At 43.5% G+C, this 16,521-nt stretch overlaps 1 protein-coding gene across 4 annotated transcripts in view; it reads left to right on the forward strand.

Annotated features, from left to right (window-relative positions):
• Nucleotides 1-13,643, forward strand: part of ACTN1 (actinin alpha 1) — a 225,925-nt gene extending 212,282 nt beyond the window's left edge. For all 4 annotated transcript variants that reach the window (XM_082275537.1, XM_082275538.1, XM_082275539.1 and 1 more), the window contains 2 exons: nt 7,164-7,322; nt 13,236-13,643. In XM_082275537.1, coding sequence (XP_082131663.1) covers nt 7,164-7,322; nt 13,236-13,394 — 318 coding nt within the window. In that variant the 3' untranslated portion in view covers nt 13,395-13,643. The remainder of the gene's footprint in view (nt 1-7,163; nt 7,323-13,235) is intronic.
• The last annotated feature ends 2,878 nt before the right edge of the window (nt 13,644-16,521 follow it).

Below are 16,521 nucleotides of genomic sequence, written 5' to 3' on the forward strand. Positions count from 1 at the left end.
CCATGCTAGTCCTGACTGCATTTAGCAGAATATTTTAAAAGCAATATGAACCCAAAAAAAAAAAAAAGCTTTACTCCGATGATCTAGTCGGAGCTTACCCTATTCTTCTCTGTTTACGGTGCAACAGATACTTGTGTGATGTAATAGAGGAGACCGGAACAGACACAATTTTTTCCGAAGAGTAGCACACTGGACTGCATATTATTTCTTTTGCCATTGCAAAGAACAAAGGCAAGATGTGTTAAAGGCTAATTTTAGTCAAAATGTTATTTTTTCGTTTTGTAAAAGGTTGGGAACGTTAACCTCTTTCAGGTTTGTATTGCTGTTTGTATTCTTGTTGGAGAGATTTCCCCTCCCTTTTCTGCTGCAGTGACAACTGCACACTTTACTTAAAAAAAAAAAAAAATGGCGCCCGTCTGCACTCAGAAGCTCAGCACACTGCAAGTATACAATAAATGAGAAATGGCTTCTGCTTGGCTCTCCATCTCTTGGGCTCTTTCATAGGTGGAGAGCCAAACTAAAGCCATTTATTATGTATTGTATACTTATGGTGATGTAGTCTGGATGGAGCTTGACTAGCCAATATTAGTAGGTTCCGCCACCAGCAAAGAGTAGAACCAGCCAGCCAGTTTACTATTTGAGGTATTTAAGCAGTACTGTTCTTTTTGTTTAGTCTATAAGGGCTCCTTCACACGGGCGATCAGTTTTTATTCTCCGCTCCGGTCCTTTTTTTTTTTTTTTTTTTCACGGAGCAGATAACACTTGTGTCATCCGCTCCGTATGTCCGCATATCATCCCATCCGTTTGCGGATGATATAAGGACATAATGTAAGTCTATGGGCATTGCGGATGTCAGCGGATGACACCGCTGACATCCGATTTTGCTTCCTTTCCGTTTTTTGAACGGAGGAAAAATAGGGTTCTGTTCCGTTCCAAAAAACGGAACAGAACTGAAAGGAAGAAAATCGGATGTCAGCGGATGGTATTCCGCTGACATCTGCAATGCCATTGACTTACATTATGTCCGTAAATCATCCGCAAAATAATAGGATGATTTGCGGACATACGGAGCGCCCGTGTGAAAGGGCCCTAACTGCGCCCTTTAAATTTTGTCCTGGGGTAACCGGGACAGGAAGTGAGGAGAAATCGCCCCAATGAGGAAACAGACAGCAAGAAGGTTCTCACTTTTACCCACTCCCTCAAAAACTGAAAATATTTTGGCTGGACTTGGGCTTTAATTTACTATATTGATTTACTTCACCAGTTCCTCATGTTAAAAAAATATACTACTGTTTTTTTTCTATTCAATTCAAGATTTTGTTAAAGTAATTTTAGTTTTTATGGGTTATTGGAGTATCCTTTCATTGTCTAAATCTAGCTCAAAGAACCATAGTGATGATGAAACTAATCGGAATCATTTTTTTTTTTTCTAATAAATGTAAAGATCAGAAAGTAGAAAAAAAACTAAATTTGTTTTCTCTATTTTATTTTGGCTAATGTTGTACATTACAATTAACATGTTTCTTTGACCAGAGGGCAGTTCTGTTTTTTGAAAATTATTTTATTTGAATTCACCCACTGGCTTGTTATAACACAAAAATTACTGTTTCTGATACCAAGCTGTTGGAAGATCTTGTCAGTTTAGAGGTAAAAAAGCCAGTGGATGATATAGCCCATACAGTATCTGTTTCAGGTGGATTGATCTACAAAAGTAGGATAGACAAGCAAGCCATTAATGGCATTTTATTTAAACTTCAATGCAGGTCTAATGACATGGATAAAATGTACAATTCCAGGTATTTGTTGACTGAGTATAACACCCAGGTTTTTAAGGGACAATGATTTAGACAGAAATCTATTAAATTGTTAATGTTAATGGTCAGTAGAAGACATTTTAAGAAAGACATTCCAGCGCATTTTAAATGAGACCATTTCCCATGTTCACTTGGATTCTTGGATTTGGATTTGGTTCAAAATGGATTTTCACTTATAACCGAATGAGGTGAAACCGAATGAGGTGAAACAAAGTGAAGAATCACTTTACATAGAATACCCAGTCATGTGAAGGAAAATGAACTACTTGCCATCCAGCATACGCAAATAAACACCCTGAACAGCAAGTGTTTATACCAGGACTACAGCTACAGCCATTACCTTGGTATTCATTATTTATTTTTTTATTTTTTTAAAGCTGGTGATCGGTTTTCATGTAAAAAGTGATCCAGGTGGTATTCACTTTTACAGCGCTGCAGAGCCCTTCACCCCGCCCACTGCCCTTCCCGGGCTCTCCTGTTCCACTGGTGAGCCAGGTACCACCGTAAGCAGTTGGGTTGGCTGCTCACAGAGATGAGGGAGGAACATCGGTCCCCCCATCTCCTCTGTGACTAATGAAATTGGAAGTGGCAAGGATTTTGTCAAGTATTTCAGTGCTGTCTTTCCCTGGCCAATACAGCCAAGGTAGCAACTGATCAAACATGATCAGATGCTTTGGAAAGCAGGGAAGATATCAGGGGTCTATTAGATCCCTGATATCTCCATAAAGAGTACCTGTCACTGTCAAAAGCTATCACAAGGGGGTTTGTTAGCCCATTTGTGTTAGAAAATAAAGTTAAAATAAAATAAAAATTCAAAAGCTATAAAATAAAAAAAACTGTTTATAAATATGTAATGTTTAGGTTATTAAGTAATTTTCTAGCAATACAATTATGATTTTTAACATGTATGTGAATGTCAAAATTGCCCTGAACAGCAACGAAGTTGCACGATTTCAAAGTCGCATGTCAGTGCGACTTGGAAGACATCTGAGCAACTTCATGCACGGATGTCTATGCCAGTCGCACCTGAACTTGCAAAAAATAGTGCAGAAACTACTTTTAAGATTGTTGCGACTCCGATGGAGTCGCAGCTGCACTTATTTGACCACTTTCCATATTTGACTTTCAAATCGCATGACAAATTGCACTGGTGTGACTGGGCGCTAAAAAAAAGCAAAAGAGGATTTTTGCTTTACACAATTGGAGTCACCAAAGCGTCCCCTCATTCTCTAAGCGAAGTGAAAAATCACTGTGCAAAGAGACAGCTGTTTAAGGGCTCTTTCACACGGGCGATCCGATCAGATCCGCCTGTCAGTTTTTTAGGCGGATCTGATCGGATCCTCCATGCAGCTCTATGGGGCAGCGGATGTCAGCGGAGACACCTCCGCTGACACCCGCTGCCATCCGTATCCGATCCTGTCCGTGAAATCTGGACGGATGGAAACCCTATTTTTCCATCCGTTCAGTAATCGGATCGGATCGGATGAGAGCGGACAGGCGATCCGCTCTCATCCGATCCCCAATAGAGAGCAGCGGGGGCTGTGACACCTCCCTCTCCGCACTGCAAGCGGAGACGGAGCTGTCATCCGCCGGCTCCGCGGGGATCGCGGATCGATCCCCGCTGAGCAACACGGATCCGCCTACGGAGGCGGACCGTGTGAAAGAGGCCTAAAAGTGACAGGTTAAAGTAGCATTAAATTCCCAGCATGTTTAGCTTAACAGATAGAACACAACAAAATAAACATTCCCTAGCACTTGCAGTTTACAACATTTCAGTGCTGCTGGCTCCTGCTCTCTCGGTGCTGCTACCCTGAACTTCTTGTCTTCACAGGAATAACAATGGACAGTACATTCAACAGGTCAGGGTACTTCCATAGGATGCGGCAAGAGAAAGAAGCCACCATGCAACATTAAACCTGGGGCAGTGATGATCCAAAATACGATGTATTATGATTTGATCATATTATAATATAGTGAGGGGAAAAAACTATTTGATCCCCTGCTGATTTTGTACGTTTGCCCACTGACAAATGATCAATCTAAATTTTAATGGTAGGTTTATTTTAACAGTGAGAGACAGAATAACAACAAAAAAATCCAAAAAATTAATTTAAAAAAAGTTATAAATTGATTTGCAGTTTAATGAGTAAAATAAGTATTTGACCCCTACGCCAAAAAATGACTTCTTACTTGGTGGCACAACTCCTGTTGGAAGTCAGAGGTCAGACATTTCTTGTAGTTGGCCACAAGGTTTGCATACATCTCAGGAGAGATTTGGTCCTACTCCTCTCCAAGTCATTAAGCTTTTGAGGTTGACGTTTGGTGACTCAAACCTTCAGCTCCTTCCACATATTTTCTATAGGATTAAGGTCTGGAGACTGGCTAGGCCACTCCAGGATCTTTAATGTGCTTCTTCTTGAGCCACTCCTTTGTTGCCTTGGCCATGTGTTTTGGGTCGTTGTCATGCTGTAATACGCAGCCACGACCCATTTTCAAAGCCCTGGCTGAGGGAAGGAGGTTCTCACCCAAGATTTGACCGTCCATCGTCCCTTTGATGTGGTGAAGTTGTCCTATCCCCTTAGCAGCAAACCACAGCCAAAGCATGTTTCCACCTCCATGTCTGATGGTTAAGATGGTGCTCTTGGGGTCATAGACAGCATTCCTCCTCCTCCTCCAAGCACGAGTTGAGTTGATGCCAAAGAGCTCAATTTTGGTCTCATCTGACCACAACATATTCACCCATTTCTCCTCTGAATCATTCAGATTTTCATTAGAACTTTAAGCGGGCCTGTACATGTGCTTTCTTGAGCAATGGGACCTTGCGGGCTGCTAGATTTTAGTGCTTCACGGCGTAGTGTGTTACCAATTGTTTTCTTGGTGGCTATGGTCCCAGCTGCCTTGAAATGACTGACAAGATTCTTCTGTGTAGTTCTGTGCTGATTGCTTGCTTGTCTCGTGATCATTGAAACTCACGAGGTTAGCACTTTCATGGAGCCCTAGACCAAGGGAGATTGACAGTTATTTTGTGTTTCTTCCATTTGGGAATAATCGCACAAACTGTTGTCACCCTCTCACCAAGCTGCTTGGTGATAGTTTTGTAGCCCATTCCAGCCTTGTGTAGGTCTACAATCTTGTCCCTGACATTCTTGGACAGCTCTTTGGTCTTGGCCAGGGTTTAGAGATGGAAATTCTATTGATTTATTGTTTCTGTAGACAGGTGTCTTTTTACAGGTAACAAGCTGAAATTAGAAGCACTCCCTTTAGGAGAGTGCTCCTAATCTTAGCTCATTACCTGTATAGAAGACACCTGGGAGCCAGAAATCTTGCTGAATGATAGGGGATCAAATACATATTTCACTAATTAAAATGCAAATCAATTTATAACTTTTTTTTAAATGCGTTTTTCTGGATATTTTTGTTGGTATTCTGTCTCACTGTTAACCACTTTACTACCAGTCACGTAACCTCTACGTCGGCTGACTTTGAGTGGTTATACCGGGATGATGCCTCTAGCTAGAGGCATCATCCCGGTACCGTTGTTTGAAGCCGACGGTCGGCTTTCCGTCGGTAACGATCGATGCGGCTCGGGAGCCGCTCGATCGTTACCCGGGGGGGCGGGAGGGGACGTCCCCCCCCTCCCGCCGCCTTCCGCGGCTTTGCTCGGGGCTACCGTCCCACCGGGAGCCCCGAGCACCCAGCCGGCACGTCCGCCGGCTGGATGGAGTCCCGATGAATGCCGGAAACGGCATCGATCGGGTCTCCGATGACGTAACCCGGAGGCGGCGTCCATGACGTCACGTCCGGGTTACTGTGCTGCAAAAGGCGGCAGATTTGAAAAACGGCTGTATGCAAAAATGCCGTTTTCGGCGTTTTGCATACAGGGAAGTGTAGTGGAGGGGTCTAGGGTCTTTTAGACCCTCGATCCCTCCATAAAGAGTACCTGTCACGACATATTGCTGTCACCAGGGATGTTTACATTGCTTGTGACAGCAATAAAAGTGATCAGATTTTTTTTTTTTTTAAAAAACCTGTAATAAAGTTTAAAAAAAAAAGAAAAAATAAATAGGAAAAAAAAAAAAAAAAAATTTAGCCGTCCCCGTCACCGTTAGCTCGCGCACAAAAAAAAACGTATACGCAAGTCGAGCCGCAAATGAAATCGCTGTTCAAACCACACATGTGAGGTATCGCCGCGATCGCCAGAGCGTGGGCAATAATTAAAAAAAAAGAGCTACACTCTAACTCTAAACTGGTAACCGTTAAATAAATTTAAAGCGTCGCAGATTGAGATCTCTATTGACCGTAGTTTGTCGCCATCCCACGGGGGGGCGCAATTTTAAACCGTAACATGTTTGGTATCTATTTACTCGGCGTGACATCATCTTTCACAATATACAAAAAAAATGGGCTAACTTTACTGTTTAGTATTTTTTAAATGCAGTGAAATGTGATTTTTTAAATGCAGTGAAATGTGATTTTTCAAATTTTTTCCAAAAAAATGGCGTTTTAAAGACCGCTGCGCAAATACCGCGTGACAAAAAATTTTGCAATGACCGACATTTTATTCTCCAGAGTCTTTGCTAAAAAAATATATATAATGTTTGGGGGTTCTAAGTAGTTTTCTAGGAAAAAATACTGGTTTTAACTTGTGAACAAAAAGTGTCCGAAATAGGGCTGGGGCTAAAGTGGTTAAAATAAACCTACCATTACAATTATAGACTGATCATTACTTTGTCAGTGGGCAAAATCAGTGGGGGATCAAATACTTTCTTCCCTCACTGTACATAAATATTATGTACCAAAATAAACAGAACCCTAAGCAATGATTAAAAGCTAAAGAAGCTGAATACTAAGTAATTACATGAACTGCTGAAAGTGCTTAAAAACTGAGGATTTATTATCACCTTAAGGGGATATCTGCCACAAGTGGTAACAAGCGCGGTAACAATCCAATTGATTGGAAAAACTTCCTGTGTGATCATGAGCACCATAGAACACTAGCCAGGTCACTGACAGTAATTATCAAAAATGGGAACCTTGCTGTTGCATTTTGCAGGGTTAGTTAGGAGAAAAAGTTTTATATATATATATATATATATATATATATATATATATATATATATATTGGATAAGATGTTGAGTTTATCAGGAATTTTAGGCTTAGCAACAAGTTCTCATTTGCACAGGTTTTCTATGTTTTTCTAATATTTTCTAGTTGGCAACAGATAAAGTGATGGGTAGCTGATCCAAAAGCTGTCATAGAAGCAGCACAGAGTGTATTTCCAAAAATTATCTGCAGGGGGAGGTATTTTCACATTAGAATACCAATATTCTAATATGTTTCCTTTGTAGGGTGAAGCAGAATTTGCCCGCATTATGAGTATTGTGGATCCTAACCGACTAGGAGTGGTAACATTTCAAGCCTTCATTGACTTCATGTCTCGGGAAACTGCAGACACAGACACTGCAGACCAAGTTATGGCTTCTTTTAAGGTCCTGGCTGGTGATAAGGTATGTGTGTGGTCATTTTTATGCCATCAACTACTTAAAGTATTATCTGTCCTATTTGTTTGCAGCCAAAACGTTTAGATCTAAAGAATGAGAAGCGTGTTTGGTGTATGTTAAAGGTTTTTTTTTTTTATCTGCATAGATTACATTGTATCAGTTTGTGTCTTTCTCTTTAGTGTTAGAACTCCTACTGTATCGGTTTAGGCTTTTGAAGTGAACATTTTTAACTAATATGCACGTGGGAGGAAGGAAGACCTTGTAGAGCAGTTGGTCATTCTGAGTGACACTGAGACTAACCAGTCATGTGAGGAGGCAGCTAGCACTGATGTTAGTCATAAAAGCATTCACCAATTCTGTATCTGATAGTCACATTGTGCAGGTCAGTGCAATGCAGTATACAGTTTACAATATAGTTTTCTGTAGCCAGCGTCCGAAAAGGAAAAAGTACATTTCTCTTTAGTTCATTAATGGACACAGCCCCGATTATTCTTAACCATTGGGTTATACTGCCCCCTACAGGAGTAGGACATTAGGCAAAAAAAAAGTCTGGCTATGCCTATGGGCAGTCCCAGGGGGTATACTCCCTCTCCCTGCTATAGGTACTCAGTTTTTGTCTACCTAGTCAGGAATAAGGACCTAGTTCCTTGCTGGGATCTCTGGTCCTGGCAAATTTTTTTCTTTTTAGATAGAAATGTTTTTCTCCTGAATTTTTCCTGTGCGATCTACAATCAACTGCCGGACTGGGCGATGGGCTGAATAATCTATATTCCGTGATCACCCTAGTCTGGCCAGCAAGCGCGAGCATACCTCAGCTCTGCGCTAGGTCGGCCGCGACATAGCCCCACTGGACAGGGCTGGCCTGCGAGTTCAACGCCTCGCGAAGTCTCGTACGACTGGGTCTCTGCCTGAGTTGCAGCATTCCTCTGGGCCGACAGCCCCCTCATTTTGATGGCGAGGGGGTCTGTCTGGAGTGGTGCCCACCCGGTTCCGGGTATGGTGAGTAGCTGTGCCCCTTCGAGGGTTTTGGGGTGGACGTGGGCCCCTCCCTTGGACGGTCGGCCCCCCAGGTTCCCCTTCTTCCATCAGGCACCACCATTTCATCTGTCCCCCCATTTTACCCCCTCCACTTATGCTGGGGATGTTTGGGTGGTCTGGTCCACCTCCTGAGGGATTGGGGCGGGGGGTGCGCCGCCGGTGACCAGAAGATCGTCTGTGCGTACGGAAGGGGGTGGGGGTTTTACCTGGTGGGGGCTCCAGGGACCACTTACAGGGCCTGTTTGGGGCTGAACAAGACCTGTTCCTTCAAGGGGTGATTGTCCCGGTTCCGACTTCAGAACGTTTTCAGGGTTTTTACTCCAAGCTGTTTACAGTTCCCAGGAAGGAAGGCAAAATGCGTCCAAACCTAGACCTCAAGGCGCTGAACTGCTTTGTGCGGGTGCAGAAGTTCAGAATGGAGTCCATTCGTGGTTGCATCCCTGTGTCAGGGGGATTTCTTTGCTTCTATTCATCAAGGATGCCTACCTTCACATTCCAATATGTGCCAGTCACCAACGTTTTCTCCGCTTTGCCATGGGAGAGGAGCATTAGCAGTTTGTGGCGTTACCCTTTAGTCTCTTTTGGATCTTCACAAAAGTGTTCGCCCCGGTGCTTGCTTTGTTACTCCAATTGAGGATCACATTTGGGGTACCTGGACGACCTCCTTCTGCGAGGGGAGTCTCCTACTGCTCTGGTGGAAAACCTGGTGATTACAATACGAATGCTGCGGGAGTTCGGCTGGATTCTGAAGTCTGCACTGCACAAAGCTGGACTATCTGGGCCTGACTCTGGACTCGGCCTTAGCCAGAGTGCTCCTTACTCTGGACAAACTCCAGAAATTGCAGGCTGCAATTCATCTCCTGCTGTCCAGCAGATAGTCATCCCTCCGGACTTGCATGCGGATGCTGGGCCTGATGGTGTCTACCTTTTGAGGCGGTTCTGTTTGCATAGTTCCATACGTGATTCCTGCAAGTATCTCCAGGGAGATTCTGGCCAAATGGGACAAGACTCCACAGTCTCTGGACAATCGGATCTGGCTGAGTCGGGGAAGGAAGAAGTCCCTGATATGGTGGCTTCGTTCTCCGCCGCTTCGGCTTGGCAAATCCTTCCTCCCCTTCTATTGGACAGTGGTCACCATGGATGCCAGCCTGTCCAGCTGGGGAGGCCTCCTTGGCAAGCATTCTTCTCAGGGGATCTGGACACTGGCGTTGGGCCAAGGGGAGTGGTCCCTTCACCTGGAGGTGTTTCTTTTATTCAATATTTCTTTATTATGAGTTTTAAGAAATGACATACAAAAATAACATAACAAACATTCCCTATATAGTAACATCAATAATAATAACATCATATATAGGACCAAAGGACCATAAGTCCACATAAACATTTCAATTACCCCATATAGGGGGCATTAGTACCATACGCTTCCCCTATCAGTACCTATAGTCCATTATTGAAAAATTTACTTCCAAAAGACTCCCCGCAACGTCTGTTAAAGTATTACGAAACCCAAATAAACGAAGAAAAAAAGAGAAAAAAAACCTGGAGGTGTTTCATCAGTTGTGTCTCTGGTGGGGCATCCCCAGGGTTCAGCTGTTGTCGTCTTGGCTCAACAGAAAGGTGCAGAGGTTTGTGGCTCGGTCACAGGATCCTCTGTAGGACGCCACAGATGCGCTGGTGGCCCTGTGAGGTCAGTATTGTCTGATTTACGCCTTCCCTCCTCTCAAGCTTCTGCCAAGACTTCTACGCAGGATTGAGGCAGAAGGGATTCCGGTCATCTTAGTGGCTCCGGACTGGCCTTACCAGGCTTGGTGCGCCAATCTGGCGCAGCTGATCGCCGACGTTCTTTGGAAGCTTCCTCTCAGGGAGGATCTGCTGTCCTAAGGACCGATCTTCCATCCTGCTTTACAGTTGCTGGCTTTGACAGCTTGGCTGTTAAACACGAGGTGCTGAAGGATTAAGGTTTATCTGAGTTGGTGATTCCTACACTTGTAAAAGCTAGGAAATCTACTTCTAGGAAGATCTACCATCGTACGTGGAAGACGTACATTGTGTGGTGTGAGTCTCTTGGGGTGCATCCTCGCTCCTTCTCGGTGGCTCAGGTCTTGACCTTCTTTCAACGGGGGGTTGAACAGAAACTGGCCTTGAGTACCATCAAGGGCCAGCTGTCGGCTTTGGCGGTCTCCTTCCGATGACCTTTTGGCCAGACACTCCCTGTTGCATACCTTTCCTCAGGGTGTCCCGACATTTGGTTCTCCGGTGCGGTCTCTGTTGCCGCCTTGGAAACCTTGGGTGCTTTCGGCCCTCCAGAAGCCTCCCTTTGAGAATCTTCGGGAGATTCCCCTGCTTGCACTGTCCCAGAAGGTGGCCTTTTTGGTGGCTATCACCTCTGCTTTCAAGGTGTCAGAACTGGTGGTGTTATCCTGTCATTCACCCTACCTGGTGATTCACAGAGATAAGGTGGTTCTTTGCCCCTGTCCGTAGTTTCTTCCAAAGGTTGTCTCTGATTTTCATTTGAATGAAGACATTGTGTTGCCTTCCCTGTGTCTAAACATCCGAGGGAAATTGCCTTGCATGCCTTGGATGTGGTCTGGGCAATTATGGTGTACCTGGCAGCTACGGAGTCTTTCAGGAAGTCAGACTCACTATTTGTGCTCCCAGATGGGCCTCGTATAGGGTTGTCCACTTCCTCTGCGTCCATTTCCAGATGGATCGGATAGACTGTGATTTAGGCCTATTCCATCAAGGGTCAGGTTCCTCCTTTCCCTGTCAAGGCGCACTCTACTAGGGCGCTTAGTGTCTCCTGGGCCTTCCGCCATCAGGCATCAGTGATGCAGGTTTGCAAGGCGGCCACCTGGTCGTCGTTGCACACTTGTACAAAGTTTTATAAAGTGGATGTGTTGACATCTGCGGATGCTTCCTTTTGGCTGCAGGGTTTTGCAGGCTGTTGTTTAAGAGGATCTGATCCTGTTTGAGGGTGTATTGTTGTTTTTCAGGTGGGCTCCAGTTGTTTTGGTTGCGCTCCTGTTGTCTGGTTGGCTACTAATTAGCCTTGGGAATTTTTTTTGCTGTTCCCACCCCTCATGTTTAACACTGCTTTGGGACGTCCCAATGGTTTAGAATATCAGGAGCTGAGTCCATCAATGAACGAAAGAGGAAATGGGATTTTTGATTTACCATAAAATCTAGCGTCCTACTGCTGTAGGGGGCAGTATAACCCAATAGTTAAGAATATCAGGAGCTGTGTCCGTCAATGAACATCAGAGAAATAGATTTTACGGTAAGTCAAAATTCCCATTTTATCCAGAATTCCAGCCTACTGCTAACTAGTCTTAAAAATATTTCCTCCCCTCTACTGCTACATACTGTATAATGCCTAACCTGTGTAAAAAAAAAAAAAAATGTGTATGCTTAACTATTTGTAGTCGAGTCCGGTCAAGTCATGTGATGCCCCGTGCTAGTGAGCGGCGGCAGCAAGGGAGAGAAGGGGATGCTCAACATTGACTGGGAACTCCAGGTTTCACTCATAGGTTCCCATGTCCCAGCCATTGCCGGCGCTCTCTCCTGCAGCCACTGCTGATTGACCAAGGGGAGCCAGGTGTTTGTTAGGGTGGTGTGCGTCACCATTTTCCTGCTCTTGTTTTCTAATGCAAGAAGCTTGGTTAAAGTGGTGGTAAAAAACCTTCTGTGTGCAGCGAACCCCCCCATACTTACCTGAGACCGATCTCGATCCTGAAATGTGCACAAGAGCAGCGGCTCTCCTGTGTCTCTTCCTCCTCATTGGCTGAGACAGCATTGGCTTCCACTAATGTCAATCACAGCCAGTAAGTCAATGAGGAGAGAGCGGGAGCAGGGTTGAGCCACGCTCTGTGTGTGAATGGACACAGTGCAGCCGCTATCGGGTGCACCCATAGCAAGCTGCTTGCTATGGGGGCACTCCGCAGGAGGGAGGGGCTAGGAGCGCTGGCGGGGGGACTCGAGACGAGGAGGATCGGGGCTGCTTTGTGCAAAACCATTGCACAGAGCAGGTAGGTATAACACAAATCTGCCTTTAATATCACTTTAAATCCCCAGAATGTCACAACATGGAACAGTTGGTATTTCCTTGTGACCTCCAGGGTTGAACCCCATTGTATGACGCAACAACCGTTTAAAAAAAATATGTAATTTTATTGGTTGACTTGAATTTAAGTTCGTATAACCTAAGACCTTCTTTATAACAGAGAATAGATATTTATGTAAATATAAATATGACAGCGCTTGCCTGAAATATAAATGTGAAAGTGCACAAGTGCTTCAATAAATAAATAATAGGCAAATACAATAATGTGTGAATAAACGATTCAATATTCCACAACTGAAGGTGCATCAGTGCTTCAAAAGTCCATAAGAGTGCATAAATGTGCTTAAAGACATATAAGGTGCCGAAGTGCTTGAAAAATCATCAGCCGGTGCGGAGTGCAGATATTGCTACTGGCTCTCTTATACAGAGCAGAGCTACATGTACGGTGTCCTGCACTTTATTGCCCAGTTATGAGATGCCAGCAGAGCCCCACAGGGATTTCCCTGCTTATGACTGCAGAAAAGGCTTTGTGACTGGCCCTTAATTGTAATTAGAATTCCAAAGTTGGTGGAGCACAGTTCATGTTTGGAAAACACATGGCTGCGCTTTATAGATGTACAAAGATTTGGGAATTTTTGCTGACCATTTTTAAACAAGCTTCTTGGGTACATATGATGTCTTCTGTCTCCCACCATATTCTTGAGATAATATTTTCATCGGACCTCATCACAGCCTCACAGGTACAGGTGTGAAGCATAATGGCGCTGTAACCAAAAATAGCAAGCTTTGTATAACCTACTTTTTTTTTTATTTTTTTACAGAATTACATCACTGCAGATGAGCTGCGCCGTGAACTTCCTCCAGATCAAGCAGAGTATTGCATTGCCAGGATGGCACCGTACATTGGGCATGACGCAGTCCCAGGGGCTCTGGACTATATGTCTTTTTCAACGGCGCTGTACGGTGAAAGTGACCTTTAACCCACCATTGCTCACCTCGATGTCACTGCAGCGCTGATTGTCCACTGCTCCTGTATGCAATGGTGTTCCCGCTTTCACGCCTTTTGTGTCTCCATAGCTCACAATATGAAAAACAAAAAAAAATCACGATTTTGCTCCTGCGGTGCTCAGAACCTTTTGTCTTTCTGGCATTGCAGGGCATGTTAATATCTGTTTTGTCCTTACAGTAACAGTTTACAAATAAAATTTTTACTAAAGACCTTTAAAAAAGCATATTTTATTATGAGAGGAATAAAAGGTGAAATGTATTTTTCTGCCAAAAGTGAAAATAACCTTTTTGTGGTTTGTTGGACATCAATAGTTGTAATGTTGAGCTCCTTGCCTGTCTTCTTTTTTGCTACCACTTGAGGGAGCAGTGACTGTTCACTAGTTATGAATAGGCATGATTCGTTCTTTTTCATCCTGCAAATACAATCTCTTTCAAACTGCAGCAATGTGTAAACCATTTCAAAGTGGAGCAGGAACCTGATAAAATTATCCATATTTTTTTAAGCAGAAACATTTGGTATGTTTTCAATATTTAATGTAAGATCTAATGCAGCATTCTCTTACCAGCTCAACAAAGTCTTCTTTTTAATGTTGCTACCATGGTTTGTTTTGAGATATGAAGCTTCGATCATTTGTTCTCAATATCTGCTTGTCACAGACCTATTAAAGAAGTTCCTGTTAAAATTTTAATCTTTTTGTGTTATTGGTTACTTTCCAATAAATGACATTTCAGAATACTGTTTATACAATATGTTGTGTGCACATGGAATTCTTTTATCTATGGCAGCAAAAGATTTGTGTCTTAGGCTACCCAGAGGAGTCTGACATGGGATAGGTCAAGAGAAACTGCAGGCTATAAATGGGGCTCTGTATACACTTTATTGGGGCTCTGTATACACTTTATATAACCAAAGTAATGGACAGCCCTCCAAATTATTGAGTTCAGGTGCACAGACCGCTCCATAAAGACATGGTTTGACAAGTTTGGTGTAGAGCAGGGATCCTCAAACTACGGCCCTCCAGCTGTTGCGGAACTACACATCCCATGAGGCATTGTAAAACTCTTACATTCACAGACATGACAAGCCATGATGGGAACTGGAGGGCCATAGTTTGAAGACCCCTGGTGTAGAGGAACCCAAGTGACCACCACAGAGCTTTGACCACAGTCCTACTGAACACCTTTGGGATGAACTGGAACACTGATAGCAAGCCTGATCTTTTTGACCAACATAGTTGTGTAGTTAGTCAGGTTGAAAATACACAAGTCCATCTAGTTCAACCAATAAAAAGGGGGAAACATTTGTACAATCCTCTATATACAATCCCATACCCACAGCTGTTTCAGAGGAAGGCAAAAAACACCGCCCCCCAGCAAAGCATGATCCAATTTACTCCCAGCAGGGGAAAAAATCCTTCCTGATCCACCAAGAGGCAATCGGATACTCCCTGGATCAACTTTACCTATAAATGTTAGTATCCAGTTATAATATGTACATTTAGGAAATAATCCAGACCTTTTTTTAAAACAATCTACTGAGCTGGACAGAACCAGCTCTTGAGGGAGTCTATTCCACATTTTCACAGCTCTTACTACGAAGAAGCCTTTCCTGTATTTGGAGATTAAATCTCTTTTCCTCCAGACATAGAGTGCCCCCTTGTCCTTTGTGATGACCTTAAAGTGAATAACTCAACACCAAGTTCACTATATGGACCCCGTATGTATTTATACATGTTGATCATATCTTCCCATAATCTCCTCTTCTTAAGAGAGAATAAATTCAGTTCCTCTAATCTTTTCTCATCGCTGAGCTAGCTCTGCACTTTCTCCAGTTCCCTGATTATCCTTTTTGTGAACTGGTGCCCAAAATTGAACTGCATATTCCATATTCGTGCTAACGTCAGCGCTGACTTTAGCACAAAACACATTACCTTTTACATTCCTGTCATACCTGTGATGTGATTTTTAATGCTTTAAAAAAGATACCAAGGAGTGCAGCAATATTCCAGATTTGTGCATGTTACTGAACCTCACAGATGTGCTGTGCAGCACCCTGGATTCCTGTTCACAACATGTGAGAGTCGGTCACTCACCTAGCGCAGCATTACTTTGGCTTTACTGACCCAAATGTGGTCTTACTAATGATTTGTACAGGGGTAAAATGAGATCTCTCTCTCTCTCTGGAGTCCATGCCTCTCAATACAAAGGATTTTTCTCATAACTTGGCATTGCATGCCATTATTAAGCTTATGATCTACCAGAACACCCAGATCCTTCTCCACCATTGATTCCCCTAGTATGTATGATGCATGCATATTCTTAGTCCCCAAGTGCATAACTTTACATTTATCAACAGTTGGAGACATCCTGTAAGGTTATTTCACTGCATAGCTTGGTGTCCTCTGCAAACACCGAAATGTTCCCTTTAATCCCAGACCCTATATCAATTATAAATATATTAAAAAGTTAGGGCCCCCCAACACTGAACCTTGGGGTACACCACTGATTACCTTTTGACCTTTCAGAGTATGAATCATTAACCACTTCTCTCTGAAAACGGTCTTTTAGCCGGATTTCTATCCATTTACAAATGATTTTTCCAGGCATGTAGACCTAACCTTACTCGTGTGGGCATGTGTGGGGAACTGTGCCAAGCGCATGTATACTACGTCCACAGACACTCCTTTGTCTAAGGTTTTACTTACCTCCTCATAAAAAGAAATCAGATTTGTCTGACAACTTCGGTCTGTCTATTGCTTAAAATATTTTTCTCTATCGTTCATCGACAGACGCAGCTCCTTATCTTTATGACTCATGGGGTTATGCTCCTCCTTCTAGGAATGGGCACTAGGCAGGAACAAAACGTAACCACATCTATGGGGGCTGTCCCTGCAGGCATAACCCCTCAGATTCTGCTATCATCAAACTGTTTTTTCTGCCTAGTGTTAGGAATAGGACCTAGCTCCCTGCTGGGACTTCGGTCTTAGCTGTAACAGGGAAAGTTTGATTTTTTATTTTTTATCTAGTTAGTTCCTGAGGACCAAGATCCAGAGGAACTACAAGCAACAGCCGGCTGCGGTTTCGCACTGGATAATCTAG

This window comes from Pelophylax lessonae (assembly GCF_965119305.1).
Source record: "Pelophylax lessonae genome assembly, chromosome: 13".
Classification (NCBI taxonomy): domain Eukaryota; kingdom Metazoa; phylum Chordata; class Amphibia; order Anura; family Ranidae; genus Pelophylax; species Pelophylax lessonae.